Consider the following 14,179-nt stretch of genomic DNA (forward strand, 5'->3'; position numbering starts at 1 on the left):
ACAGAAACGCCACACTCACGCCACGCTCACGCCACACAGCCAGTGTTTTTCCGGCCTAACAGAAAAATGGCCAAAACCAATGAAATATCAACAGTCATATTGTTCTTGTCATATTTTATTAGCATTTTCTAAACTGTGAGAAATGTTGAAGGTGTCTGAATTATCTGTCTGTCTGTCTGGTACGTACCTGTATCTTGGTTTTAAAGTCACAGTTCAGTACAGCTTCAGTATAGAAAACTTAACTACAGAAAACAGTTCAGAAAACTTTTTTTTCTTTTCTTTTTTATTAAACTGATGGTTTTTGTCTTCCTTATTGATTATTCAGTTGAGAGTCCTGCAAATTCTCCCATTTTCACAAAGCAGCCATGAATGTGGTAAAGAGGCTTTAATTAGAGTGGTACAGTTTAAGGGACGAGGTGATGCATGTAAATTCTTCCACTGTCATTATGGGAGCGACCTCGTTTTCCGTCTCGCACTCCGGAGCTTGAATCGTGCTGGAAGTGAAGCTTGTCGTGAACATGTTTGGGCTGCGTCTCTGAGCCTGGACTTCACTTGACCTGGATTTGCATAGACGTGTTTCCAGGAAACTGCTGACTGGTTTTCTATTCCTTTCTCTCAGTATCTGCCCATATACTCGCCCTCAGAGGAGGAGAAGAATAATCCAGCGCTCTTCGCTCACAATGTGCGCAGCTTGATGGCAAAGTAAGATCTGAGCTTTCCTCGCTGTCCATCAATGTCTGGAGTGTCAACTTGTTGGGGAGTGTGATCGCAAGATAATGTTTTCTGTATAAACATAAATGCTTGTAAATTAAAGTTAGATAACCTGTTGTAGCCTTTTGAATTATGTGACCTGTACACAAGTTTATGCAAATATATATATATATATATATAGTTTTATTTGATATATATATATATTTATTTTTTTTCATTTAGTTGTAATCGGGCCTTAATGGAAGAATCTCGCTATTTCAATTATAGTATAAAGAATATAAATAATTAGCCCAAATCAAATAAATTCATACATTAATGGTGTTAAAATAAATGTCTTAAATGGTATTTAAATAATATACAGTTTGTTGCATCATTTAAATAATTATTACATTCTTTTAATATAACATTTAAGGACAAAACAAAGATTTAATATTAAAAACTTCAGTATTTATGTACGATGGTGGTAATACCTTAATTTATACTGCTTAAATAAAAATCTAATATATATATTTTATATTCTTATATATATATATATAATATTTTTACTTTGTACATAGGGAAGAAATGTGACATGTTTATTACAGGTTTTGTGAGATTCACCTATTTTGTGGTTTCTTCTGGATCTGAAGAGCATAATTTGTCCCTGAATGAAATGATAGCGGGTGTGTAACAAAGATGTGTTGTGTGTGAAGGGCCCTGCAGGTCCCCGTGACAGACTACTCGTTTGAAGACTGTCAGCTAGCCATGGCTGAGGGTCAGATCAAGCTGCCCGTGGACACGTGTCTGCTGGAGTTTGCTAAACTGGTCCGGAGTCTGGGGTGAGTCTCATTACAGCACTGACAACAAACAAAATAATTATTCAAAGTTTTTAACAAAAATGTCATTTTTAGGGTCCTATGAAATCCGTTTAAATTTATCTCAGATTTTATTTATTTATTTTGAGTAAATTCTGTTAACTGAAATTGTAGTAATCAAAAAGCATGTCTAATTCATTAAAATCAAACTAAAATAAAAAAAAATTAATAAAATAAATATACAAAATTAAACTTTATTTAAATTTTTTTTGTTACATTTAATATTTGTAATTTTTTCTGGATTTTGTTTCAGTTGTTTAATTCAATTGCATCAAAAATATTCTACTCAATTCAATTTATAAAACTTCATTTATTTTAACATTTATTTATTTATTTATTTATTTTTACAGTAAAAGGTTTAACGCTATTGAAGGTTTATTTTTTTTGAATTTATGATTTAATACAAATTTATCATCAAAGCACTGGTTATGAAATAAAGGCTTTAACAATTTAATTAATCTTTTTCAATGTAATCAAATGAAAATGTAACAATTCCTCGTATTTTTGGCAAATGTGCTGCACAACAGAAATGTACTGTTAAAATGAAAACTTGGAAGAAAAATTGTGGCATTCCTTAAATTAAGTAAAAAAAAAATTGTAGTTTTAATTTAAGAATATTTTATCATGCAGTAGTTCACAATTTATTTATTTTTTTTCAATTTTTTTTTTTTTAAGAGCTTTGAGATTGTGTATCTGATGATATATTCTATAATATTCACAGGCACGACTCCATATTGCCATATTAGACGGATTAATTGTACAACCCCTACTTTTGATTTATTAGTCCAAATTCTATCACATTCCACATCATACTGTAAATTCCATATTTGTGACTGGATTCTCCGATTCCCATTCACGGAAACCATACTGGCCAAAATACTGTGTGTAAATCCCATAATGATGACCTGTGCGGATAAGCTTTGCTCCTTCATTTGTGTGCTGATTCTGTGTAAATGTTAAATCTCAGGTTGAAGCGTGAGAACTCGGAGAAGCTCTTGCAGGATTATGGGAACAGGGCTCATAAACTCCAGGGCGAGAGACTGAGTCTTGAAGATTTCGCCGAGTTCCTTGACCTGCCCGTGTCGGACGTACTCAGAGACATGTTTGCTCTCTTTGACGAGGTATATTGTTCTTTGACTTTTAAATATAACCCTGTATGGCACTTTCTAAAATCGATTCGGCTTCTCTTCATAAAATGACTTGAAAGCACAACGACTGAACTAAATTAATAGAAAAAACTAAAATGTGGCAACGATGTATGAGTGCATTTGTTATATTAAACAGAACTTAAAACAATTAAAACAGGTCGCCAAAAACAACACTAAATACTACTTATACTAATACTGTACTAACAAAAAAAAATCTGTCTTTGGATTTTTGTCAAATTCAGGGATTGATGCTTGTTCTCAAAGGTTTAGTTTAGGGCTGTGCAAAAGTTAATTGCGATTAATCGCATCCAAAATAAAAGTCTGTTTTACATAATATATTTGAGTGTGATGTATATAATTATTTTGTATATATAAATACCTATGCATGTATATATTTAAGAATTATTTGCGCTTAAATTCTGTATATATATATATATATAAATACATAATCTATATTATATAAATATTTTATATAGGAATAACACATTTTCTTAAACATATACATGCATGTGTGTGTATTTATATATACAAAATAATTATATACAGCACACACAAATATACTATGTAAACACAGACTTTTATTTTGGATGCGATTAATCGCAATTAACTTTTGCACAGCCCTAGTTTAGTTTAATGTGAAAAGCTAATATAATTAACAATCCAGCTGAATTCTGTTTGGAAAAAAATTAAGACTCGCTCTTTGCGTGTGTATGAAAGAAAGATAGTGGAATAGTGCACTCAAAAGATGAAAATCTAACTTTCTGCGGTCCAATTTGTTGTATTCTCATTTTATTTGAATATTTAATGCAGTTGAAATGCTCAAAACAGTGTAAATGCTCGACGCACAATTTAAATATATCTGTCCTTAATGTATTTAAACTAACTCAATCACTGGCAAGTAATTTGTATTAAACAACAGACCTAACGTTGCCTAGCATGACATTTATTAGCATATGATTTGTTGTTCCCTCCATCTTTTCATACATTAGCCGTTTCTCATGTTCAGTTCAATGAATTAGGTCCGTCTTTTCTCTCTCCCTGAGTAGCATGAAGACAACTCGGTGGATGTCCGAGAGTTTGTGATCGCGTTCTCTGTGGTGTGTCGGCCTGCAAAAACACTTGACACCATCAGGTTGGCCTTCAAGGTGTGTGACTTTTCCTAAAAACAAATAGGTTATTGAGAGTAATTGATCAATGCAGTGGTGATGCTCAGCTATGAGATGAGATGTATGCATTGCTTTCAGATGTTCGAGGCAGAAGAGGACGGTGCGATCACAGAGAACGAGCTGATGTGTGTGTTGAGGACGGCGCTGGGCGTTGGAAAACTCAAAGTCAGCCGTCTGTTCAGAGCCATCGATGAAGAGGACACTGGCAAAATCACTTTCGGTAAGGAAACCATTCATTCCTGTATGAAAATCTCAGATAGCATTCTTAAAGGGATAGTTCACTTTGAAATTCATTTTTGATATGTTTTAGCTTACCTAGATGTAGGTGTCTTTGTTTCCACAGTAGTTTCAATTTTGACATTTTTAGGTCAAACCGTTCTTGTCTGTCAGTCATATAATGGAGGTCAATGGTCACCACCTCAAAGAGCATGCAGAGAGAAGTCCAAATTAAACATGATTTTATGACTCGTAAATGTAAATACACACTGATGGCCTAAGACACGAAACGAGCGGTTTGTGTGAGAAAACGAACAGTATTTATATCGCTTTTAGCTCTTGTAATCACAGTCACGTCCAAGTACTCTGAGGGTGAGGGTGCTTTGGTCTGTGCAAGCGCCGGAAAGCCCTGGAAGTCATCTCTCGCGTGTACGTCACTCATTGTTTACATAGAGATTTCAGAAGCGTTATCCTTCACTGTGAAGATCTAAACATATTTAGATATACAGGAAATTGCAATGGAAGACGATTTCGATATCAGGGTTCCCGCGGGTCCTTAAAAGTCTTAAATATTTAAAATTTAAGGCCATTAAAAGTCTTATAAAGTCTTATTTTTACGTATGAAAGGTCTTAAATTTTAGATGACAATTCGACTTCGTCATATCTTAATGTTTTCCTAATTAAAACCATCTAATTTGCGTACGTATTAATTTATCTTTCTTTGTGGATTTGCTTGTTCACGTGACAATTCGCGTCACATTCGCGGTAGAATAATGTCTGTCTCCTGCACGCGAGAGAGGAGAGGAGGAGAGAAAAAAGTTGGCAAATGTCAGTTAAGTCGTAAGTTAATTCTTTATGTGCGTAGAGGTGTGCGATGTGTATTGATGTCTATTATGATATTCTAATTGTTTTAACAATGGACGAGGCACTGTGAGTGTGAGCTGACATCGCATCTGTCTCTCGTGCTTTCACTGCGTGATGTGTGCAGTTATAGGCATAGACATGTTATTTATTATGTCTATGGTTTTAGGTGTGTCCCCAAATTAGTTTTTGCCTTATATTTATATCATGTTATATTAGAATATCACATCAGTAAGAGTGTTGTTTTCCCGTGCACAAGTGTGATATTTATGTTATACAATGGTTAAACTAAAAATAAATTGACATTGTGAGTTTTTAGACATAACATTGTCGATATTGTTTGTTTTCCCTTTATTTCGCCGACTAGAATTTCAAAATGAAACCGTAGCAGAGTCTCAGTGCAACAAACAGCGATGATTTCTTGAAGGAAATCCGCATTTTGAACGAGTAATTTTAACGATTCAATCACTTGCTTTTTTTCCGTTTGAACAAATCGGTTGAATGAATGACTCCTTCAACTCGCTTATTAAGACAGCGATTTGCCGCCACCTACTGGCGGTTTTAGTTTTATATTAAAAGTAAAACGTTAAAATTAGAAATCATTTCACATTTAAATATTGAATATTGATTTAAAAAAAAACTTTTAGCTTGATTTATGCAACTGTAAATGCAGTGTATATATTAATGCCACTTCTAATGCTGCTTCTGCGTCACCTCTGCACTGCAAAGATGGATTTTTGATTGAATGATTTAATTTGACTGCTAACAGTGGTACTGTATAATTATTGTGCAATTAAATATTATTGTATAAATAAGTATAATTACTGTATAATTGACATAAAATGTGATGCATAACTCTAAATACGTTTAGGAAAAAAAATCTACATAAATAGGTGAAAATAGGTGAAATCAATTTAAGGTGGCAAATATTTCACATTAATTAATAATTTCTGTCACTGCTGTGAACTGACCACTGCATAGAATATGAAAAATATAAATATCTCCGTGAGTCTGCTGTCAACAGCAGGCCTAAACCAGCCATGGAACCAGCGCAAAAACACAATCAGTAAAATATCAACTAATTATTATCAACAAAACGTTGAAAATATAAAGATATATTTTTGTCAATATTGCACACCCCTAATGTATGGTATTAATTTTGATTTCTTCAGGTCTTAAAAAGCCTTAAATTTTACTTTAAAAAGTGTGCAGGAACCCTGGATATACCAACAGACAACATTGATTTTTTTTTTTTCTTAACCGTGCAAGAGATCACTTCCGGCGCTTTTCGGCGCTTGCGCAGATAGAAGCACCCGTGTCTTCAGATCACTTGGACGTGGCTGTGGTTACAAGTAGGGATGCACCGAAATGAAAATTCTTGGCCGAAACCGAAAACCGAAAAAGAGGAAACCAAGGCCGAAAACCGAAACACCGAAAGAAATTATGCCAATTATTAGTATCATTGCATTTATGGCTATGACTGTGTACAAACTTTACTAAAATCAAGGCATTGCAATTGCATAAATTAATATAACATTTTCAAAGAATAAATCAATTACAAATTATGCAAATATATATTTAGCACAATGCACAGTATAAAATAAAATTCAAACTAAAATGTTTAACTTGACCCCACTTATGTGTACACTAAATAATAATCTACTGGCCTGCAGAAAGATTTTAAAATGAAATGTTCTCTCAAAAACAAAGCCGAGTGCAAACTTCTCATCACACCAGCACCCAGTTTGCAGGTCTAAATTAGTTACATTTTAAAAAATGTAGCATACAATAGCATAAAAAGCCTTTTTAAATGAACAATGGTCCATGTTTAATACAAATGTACATGAAACTTAATGAAACATTTTTAGTGAATGTAGAAAATATTTAAGAGAGCATTAATTTAGTTCTACATGTTCCCATATACATATTTTTTTGTAATGTCACAAGTAATAATCTCAGGGTTTACTGGGTTTTACATGATTATTTTTGTATTGGTGGTGAAATACAAAAAATATAAACATTGTCATGTGTTTATCTGTCTTCTTCTCACCGATTCCTGATGGTTAGAGGACAGTTACTTGAGTCGTCCCCTGTCGTTTCAAGGAATAGTAACAGTTACAACGGAGCGTAATAATCTCGCGCTGCCTTGTTTATACTTTCGCCTGCCTCCGCAGCGCGTGTCTCCACAGACAGCGCGCGCACCGCTCTTGACCCGCTCGCAACCGGAGTGGTCGTCATGGCGGCACGCATTGTTTATAGGTGGATAAACAAGGTTTCCGTCTCATTGCGGGTTCAGATACACTGAAATACGTCCACACCGCAGACATGTTGCTTCAGACAAGCACGTGCAGGTCGCGGTTTCTGTTTGCGTCATCACAACATTTCGGCCGTATTGTTTCGGTGATAAAAGTCTTTCGGCCGAAAACCGAAAATGCACTTTTGGGCCATTTTCGGCCGAAAATTTTCGGCGGCCGAATATTCGGTGCATCCCTAGTTACAAGAGGTAAAAACAATATAAATACTGTTCGTTTTCTCACAGAAACCGCTCGTTTCGTGTCTTAGGCCATCAATGTGTACTTACATTTACGAGTCATTAAATCATGTTTAATTTGGATTTCTCCGTGCATGCTCTTTGAGGTGGTGACCATTGACCTCCATTATATGACTGACAGACAAGAACTATTTGACCTAAAAAATTGAAAATACTGTCGAAACAAAGACACTTGGATGGCCTTGAGGTAAGCTAAAACGCATCAAAAATTGATTTCAAAGTGAACTATCCCTTTAATCCTTGTATCTTGGAATGATTCATTAGTGATGTTATTGTTATGACTTGACACTTGTAGTTACCGCGTCAGTTTAGATCTGCATGATTGAGTCACACTTCACCAGGAGACTCATTGGCAGGCGATCTGACAACGTCACTGTCGGAATGTATTTTGGTGAGAACACGATGTGTGGTGTGACAGCGCCATGGCTTGTCGACCTAGCAACAGTAACTAAGGGGAGGGGGGTGCGAAGGGTCAATTGAAATAAAACCAAAACCATACATGCATAACATAATTCGTGCGACACTACAGGGACATGCTCATGCATTAGAGCCGAGTGTAGTAGTAACTCAGGAGGCCTCATGCTTCATTCTGGTGTAATTTAGTGATGAATAACATTAATATCTTTAAAGTCTGATTGTTTTCTGGGGATAATTCCCACAAGGTGTGCTTAACAGAAACATTTAGGCCGTATGTTCTGTAGAAACATGTCTGTTTCCCAATCTGACTCTGGTTGTTCCTCTGACGCCACCTGGTGGCAGAGAGCTTTAGGGAGTTTGCAGAGGAGCATCCCGAGTTCGCTGAGCAGTTCCTCTACTCGGAAAATGCAGGATTCGGCAGCAGCTCCCCTCCTCACGCCAACGGCTTCTGCGCTGATTTCAGCCCGAGAGACCACCACGCCCCTCAGAAGAAACTCGACTGAGCCCATCTTACACGTCTCTGAGAGGGCGAGGGCGGAGCAGCATTGCAAAGTTTACCACCTGGTATCCATGACATTTGATTGGTTACTTCACGCTTGCCGGTTTTCTCTTCCCCCTCAGCATCATTTCTGTCGTTTTGAGATCGGGAACTTTTCTTATCATGATTATTGTAAGAGCAAATTGAATGGATTTTTTTTTTTTTTTTTGTAAAACTACTACTTGAAAGCCAAGCACTTATTTCATTCTCATTGGGTGATCTATTTGTGCGAGTGACACTTGACCGACTGTGCATGTTTTTTTTTGTTTTGTTTTTTTAAATACGATAGAAAAAAGGAAGTAAGCAAATAAATGACCCAGTCAGTAACGGATCGAAACGGTTTCCTCGGTTGGCTTGCACTCTCTTTTTCAGTCCCTCAACCGTCCACATCTTTTGTTTTCTGACTGTAGATGCCTTTATGAATTCATAAGTATTTGCATGGGCTTGATGCTTGATAGCAGTATTACTCAGTGTTTGACTAAAATGATCGTTGAGCGCCAGTGACAGATATCTGAGCTCTGTCTCCTCCTGCTGGATGTTTATGAGGATCAGATTTGAGGTGCAAAATGCGATCGATTAAGTGCTGGTCTGAATCAAAATGAGTCAGTTTTTATTCCTTAATATTTCGTCCCTTAGCTCAGGGGTGCGGGAATGTGGCTATCTGTTTGTTTTTGGTTTTTTTTGGTGTGTATGGGTGTGTTCTTTTCATTCCTCTTTTTGTACAGTAAGTTGCACTGTACTTTTGTAAATTCTGGACATCCAATTACCAATTTAATCCATGAGCAAGTCTCAGTCAGCTGTTTCAGCTTGGGTTTTTGGGGGTCATTTTTACGTTTTATTTTGATTTACTTCAGGTATTGAAATAAACATAACATTTTACATTTATATGGACCAAATACAGAATAATAACTGTGGTGTAGTTAGAGAATCAGGATTCTGAAAAATGCTATTCATAAGATATAGTATATATATATATATATGATGGAGTGTTTACCTTTTTGATAGACAACATATTCCTGTATTTTTCTATTTTTCACTGAGAGGCAAGTGAAAAATTGACATCATGTCCAACAATCCGACCAAGAAAAGCGTCTCTTTCTAATGTTTTTTGAGTAGAGTTTCTCTCTTAATGTTTATCTGCATCTTGCGTCAAGTAAAGTCTTCCTTCATTTCTTTACGCAAACAATCGGAGTCCAACTATTGAATCCCTAATGAATGATATTTTGTGGTTAATGGACAGGTTGTTCACAAAAATGGTGCCTGTGATTTTTTTTTTTTTTTTTTGAAAACATCGACCTAATTGAATTTTTCTTTTTTTTTCTTTTTGTGAAAGTGAAATGCAGTCATTTTCTTAAATTTCGGTCTTGAAATTGAATCTACCACAAAGATTTCAAAAGTTTATTTTGATAAAAGATACTGTTATTATTCATAACTTTTTATAAGATTTTTTTTTTTAATGATTGATTAGCTAATGTGAAGGATACAGATTTGACTTCTTGATGAGTATCAGTTCAGTGTTTAGTCGCGGTCCAGAGCGTTTTGTGAGCATGTACGGTTAGACATCTGCATTTATTACAAGATCCTGATCCTGGATCTGTTTGATTCACACTTTAGTTTTCTAGTGAAATCTTCACTGTTAATTCTCAACTGAACTTAACACCACGGCAAAGCAATATTTTATTGATGTCATCACCTTTTTTTAACAAAAACAAAACAAAAGAAAAAACACACTTCTGATATGTATTTTGAATATTCCGAGTGCGGGGCATTTTGTGAATTTTGCTATACATAAAAGAATTTCTTCTCACTGCCATGAAAGATCTGTGATCTAAAGTGTTATTTTCAGATTGACCTGGTTTAACTAGATTAGCTCCTTTGTACATACATTTGTGACGTTTTCCTTGGTGATGGCTTTATGTATGTTAATTATTGCTGTTTCAGATTCTTTTTGTCTTATACACATTTCATATTATCGTTGGCCTTGAACTTCAATGTAGTTTTAAAGAGGAAAGGAGAATGTATCGACAATCCATCACAATCAACAGTCAAAAGCGCATCAAACTTCAGTATTGGCAAGCGAAGGATCTCGACCCTGATGTACAGTCTCTCGTGCACATGATGGTTCGATTATCCGGCTCAGTCCAGTACTCATGGATTTCCCCCCCATGTTTTCCAAATTTTGGTGTACATTTATTTGTGCTGGCACTTTAGATTTTTAAGCCTTCTTTTCATGAGTTCTCTGACAAATGTGATGGTATGCTGGTGTGCATGTTCAGGTGATTGGTTATAATGTTACAGTGGCTTTGTATCAATATGTACCCGTACAGACCACTGATGAAACTGGGTTGAGTAGAAAGGGATTGTGGGTTCTCTCTGGATCTGATGGGAATCGTTGTTTTGCTGTGTGTATAGAGGTGAATCTCATGAATGTTTATCTTCACCCCTAAAAACCGTCAGTGGACAATTAAGGACAATTAAGTGTTTGTTTTTTGCATTGTGACATTTTAATGACTATTAAACGTATTACTCATGATAATCCAGCTAAATTACCACAATTTAAATAAATAATATATCATGGTTATTGCCTTTGATTTATGCTGATTTAATTGTATTATCTTAAAACTAATGAGAATAACAAAGCAAAATAGTCAAACAGCTGGAGGGGGAATGTGAAGCATATTTTTATAGGTTGTTTTGCAGTCTGACATTTTCATGACTATTAAACACATTTAAATCGTTACTAATGAGAATAACAAAGCAAAACAGTTAAATAGCTGGAGGGGGAATGTGCTTTAATTTTCATGAAAATCTCACAATTTAAAAGTATCTTAATAGTTTCTTTAATATCACGTTTTTTCTTGAGATTCAACCGTAGGCATTGCAATCTTATTTGATTATTTGCTGAAATGGCCAAATCATTAAATCATATGTAACAATCAGAAATGTGTGTTGGTTTCAGACCAGAGCAGATCCCAGTCTCCTTTCTCACCATTGCAGAAGCAGTGAATTAAGATGGATTTTCTTTTTTCATTTCTTTTTTTTCATCAGTTTTCTATATGAAATGAGGACCCAGCATCTCTCTGGAGTGTAACTTTATTTTTAAGCGTATGATTTATTTTAAATACCTCACAGGAAGATCTGCTCTTCTCTGTGTTTGTAAAGGGTTCTGTATTTATGTCTCTTCTGCCTGTAACGGCATGTCCTTCACTGAGCTGAAGAAGAAAGACTGAACTCATTCAGGTCATGTGTCTTTCTGATGGCTCTTCGGACACCCGTCCGGCTGACATAGATGTTTTAGGTCTGTTTTCTATTTTGCTCTGACTTTTATTTTGTAATGTATCAAAAGAGTCATTTTTACAAGATACCTGGGCTTGTCCGTTTTGACTGCAATGAAATGACTTGTCATTCTGACTCTTTAATAAAAAGGGACACTTGACTACATTCACTTTGATTGTGTTTTCTTCAATAACGCTGTCGCCCTCTAGAGGAGAGAGAGATGAGTTCAGACCAGATGCTGTGATGAGGATATTTCCACATGAGGGTTTGGTTCAGATAGTCATATAGAAATGAATAAATCTCATATATAATAGCTCATGTAATATCATCACGAGCCACCTGAAGGTGAAGATCAACATTTAAACATGTTATGAAAAGTTGAATTGCTCAATGTTGCCAACCATTTAGGTTGCGGTGAACAGTACAACACCCAAGTGCTGTTGGACTGTGACATCAGCACTTTTGGAATGATTGACCAATCGGACCTATGCCATGGGCTGACTTTAGACAGTAAAAGATTGCCTGCGAGGCTGTGGGAGCTTCTCCTGTCTATACGGAAACTTCTCTACTGTGCGACGGACAGTCGAGTGGTTATGAAGCAATTTTTAGCCTATTTTTACAAGAACGGCTTCTACGTGGCCATAAAGTTACATAACATAACATACAAAGTAATGGAGCCTTTTATACATTGTCGTGTTTCTTTAGAAATAAATAATGGATAAATGGAGTCCTCAGATGTAAAGTAATTCGCTGTCAAAGTGTCGCCAAAATGAATTGGGATGGTCAATGGGATGCTAACAGCAGGTGATAGCCCGCTACAATGGCGGCCCCCGGAGGCAGCTTCAACTTCCGGCTGATTACCCCCTTGAAGAATGTTGTAGTAAAAATGATATCCATTCATCTTTTGTTCGGTCATGGGGCCTCGTCAGTGAGTATCTTTAATTTAATAACATAAGACCCAATTTAGGAACAATATATTATTTGTTTGTGTTGTGCTTATTTTTGTTTACTACCTGCATTTGGTCATGTGTTTGTTATTTCAGTTTTACCTTTTCTTCATAAAAGGGATAGTTCACTTTGAAATTAATTTTTGGTATGTTTTAGCTTACCTCAATGGCATCCAAGATGTAGGTGTCTTTGTTTCCACAGTATTTTCAATTTTGATATTTTTAGGTCAAACTGTTCTTGTCTGTCAGTCATATGGAGATCTATGGGGTTCACCTCAAAGAGCATGCACAGAGAAGTCCAAATTAAACATGATTTAAAGACTCGTATATGTAAGTACACATTGATGGCATAAGACACGAAACGAGCGGTTTGTGTGAGAAAACAAACGGTATTTATATCGTTTTTACCTCTTGTAACCACAGCCACGTCCAAGTGATCTGAAGGCACGGGTGCTTCGGTCTGCGCACGCACCGGCAGTGATCTCTCGCACGCCTACGTCACTCTTTGTTTATACATATTTATATATATATATTTTAGGTGGCATTTGTTCAACTCATTGACTGCAGTACATTGAAAGTAAACATAACCGAAAGTGATATGTATTGTTTCCACACGGAAGATCGTGAAGTTCAGTGCAAGCGGTCCATTATATTTTATATATGCGTAATCTAGGATTTAAATAAATTAACAAATTATCTTAACACATTTTTCAATGGTTGTTCTCTTATTAATCCTGTCAAACCCTAAATTATTCTGACTTTAACCCTTTCATGCATAGTGGTCACTACAGTGGACAGCTATTTAAAAAGCATTTTCTTGAATTTGCAAGGGTTTTGATGGGAAAGTAGCACATCAATCTCTTCAGTGGACCCTGGTGCATCATCCTATGCATTGCAACAAAGTTATAAGCAGTTTTTTTTTGTTTGTTTTTTTCCCTCCAAACCAAGATGGCCAATGGCCAGTCAGACATGCCAAGGTGCTCCGGAATATCCACCCATTCCTTCTATCCTAGGACACTCTTGTAGGTAAAAAAAAAATATTGCAGCATCAAGCAGTATCTAATGAGTCATATTACAGTAAAATTTTCCAAGTTTTGATTTTAGATTGGGAGAAAAATCTGATAAATCACCTGTCCACCTCATGCATCAATGGCTATATTTTAGCTACAATGTATACTTATACTGTGAATATTGTTTTTGAAAATACTTAATCTGCAGTAACTTTTTTTGACTGTAAATAAATGTAGTTGTATTATTAGAATGTAATTTTCATTGACGTCTAAATAAAAGTTATGTAATTACATAATTTGTGACTTGTAATGCATTACTTTACTCATTTCATCAAAAAGTAATCTAATTACGTAATGCATTACTTCTTAGATCAAAAAATATCTGTTTACCTATAATGTTTCTTTACTCGTAACATCAAAAAGTAATCTGATTACACAATGCATGTTACTTGTAATGCATTACTTGTTTGATCAAAATTAATCT

At 35.5% G+C, this 14,179-nt stretch overlaps 1 protein-coding gene across 2 annotated transcripts in view; it reads left to right on the forward strand.

The window, feature by feature from the left end:
• LOC120465452 (lysophosphatidylcholine acyltransferase 1) overlaps positions 1–11,903 on the forward strand; it is a 62,738-nt gene extending 50,835 nt beyond the window's left edge. For both annotated transcript variants that reach the window (XM_039655157.2, XM_089117449.1), the window contains exons 9-14: positions 620–702; positions 1,404–1,529; positions 2,533–2,686; positions 3,760–3,858; positions 3,958–4,099; positions 8,267–11,903. In XM_039655157.2, coding sequence (XP_039511091.1) covers positions 620–702; positions 1,404–1,529; positions 2,533–2,686; positions 3,760–3,858; positions 3,958–4,099; positions 8,267–8,427 — 765 coding nt within the window. In that variant the 3' untranslated portion in view covers positions 8,428–11,903. The remainder of the gene's footprint in view (positions 1–619; positions 703–1,403; positions 1,530–2,532; positions 2,687–3,759; positions 3,859–3,957; positions 4,100–8,266) is intronic.
• The last annotated feature ends 2,276 nt before the right edge of the window (positions 11,904–14,179 follow it).

Source organism: Pimephales promelas, chromosome 12 (assembly GCF_988280905.1).
Source record: "Pimephales promelas chromosome 12, fPimPro1.hap1.1, whole genome shotgun sequence".
In the NCBI taxonomy this organism is placed as follows: Eukaryota; Metazoa; Chordata; class Actinopteri; order Cypriniformes; family Leuciscidae; genus Pimephales; species Pimephales promelas.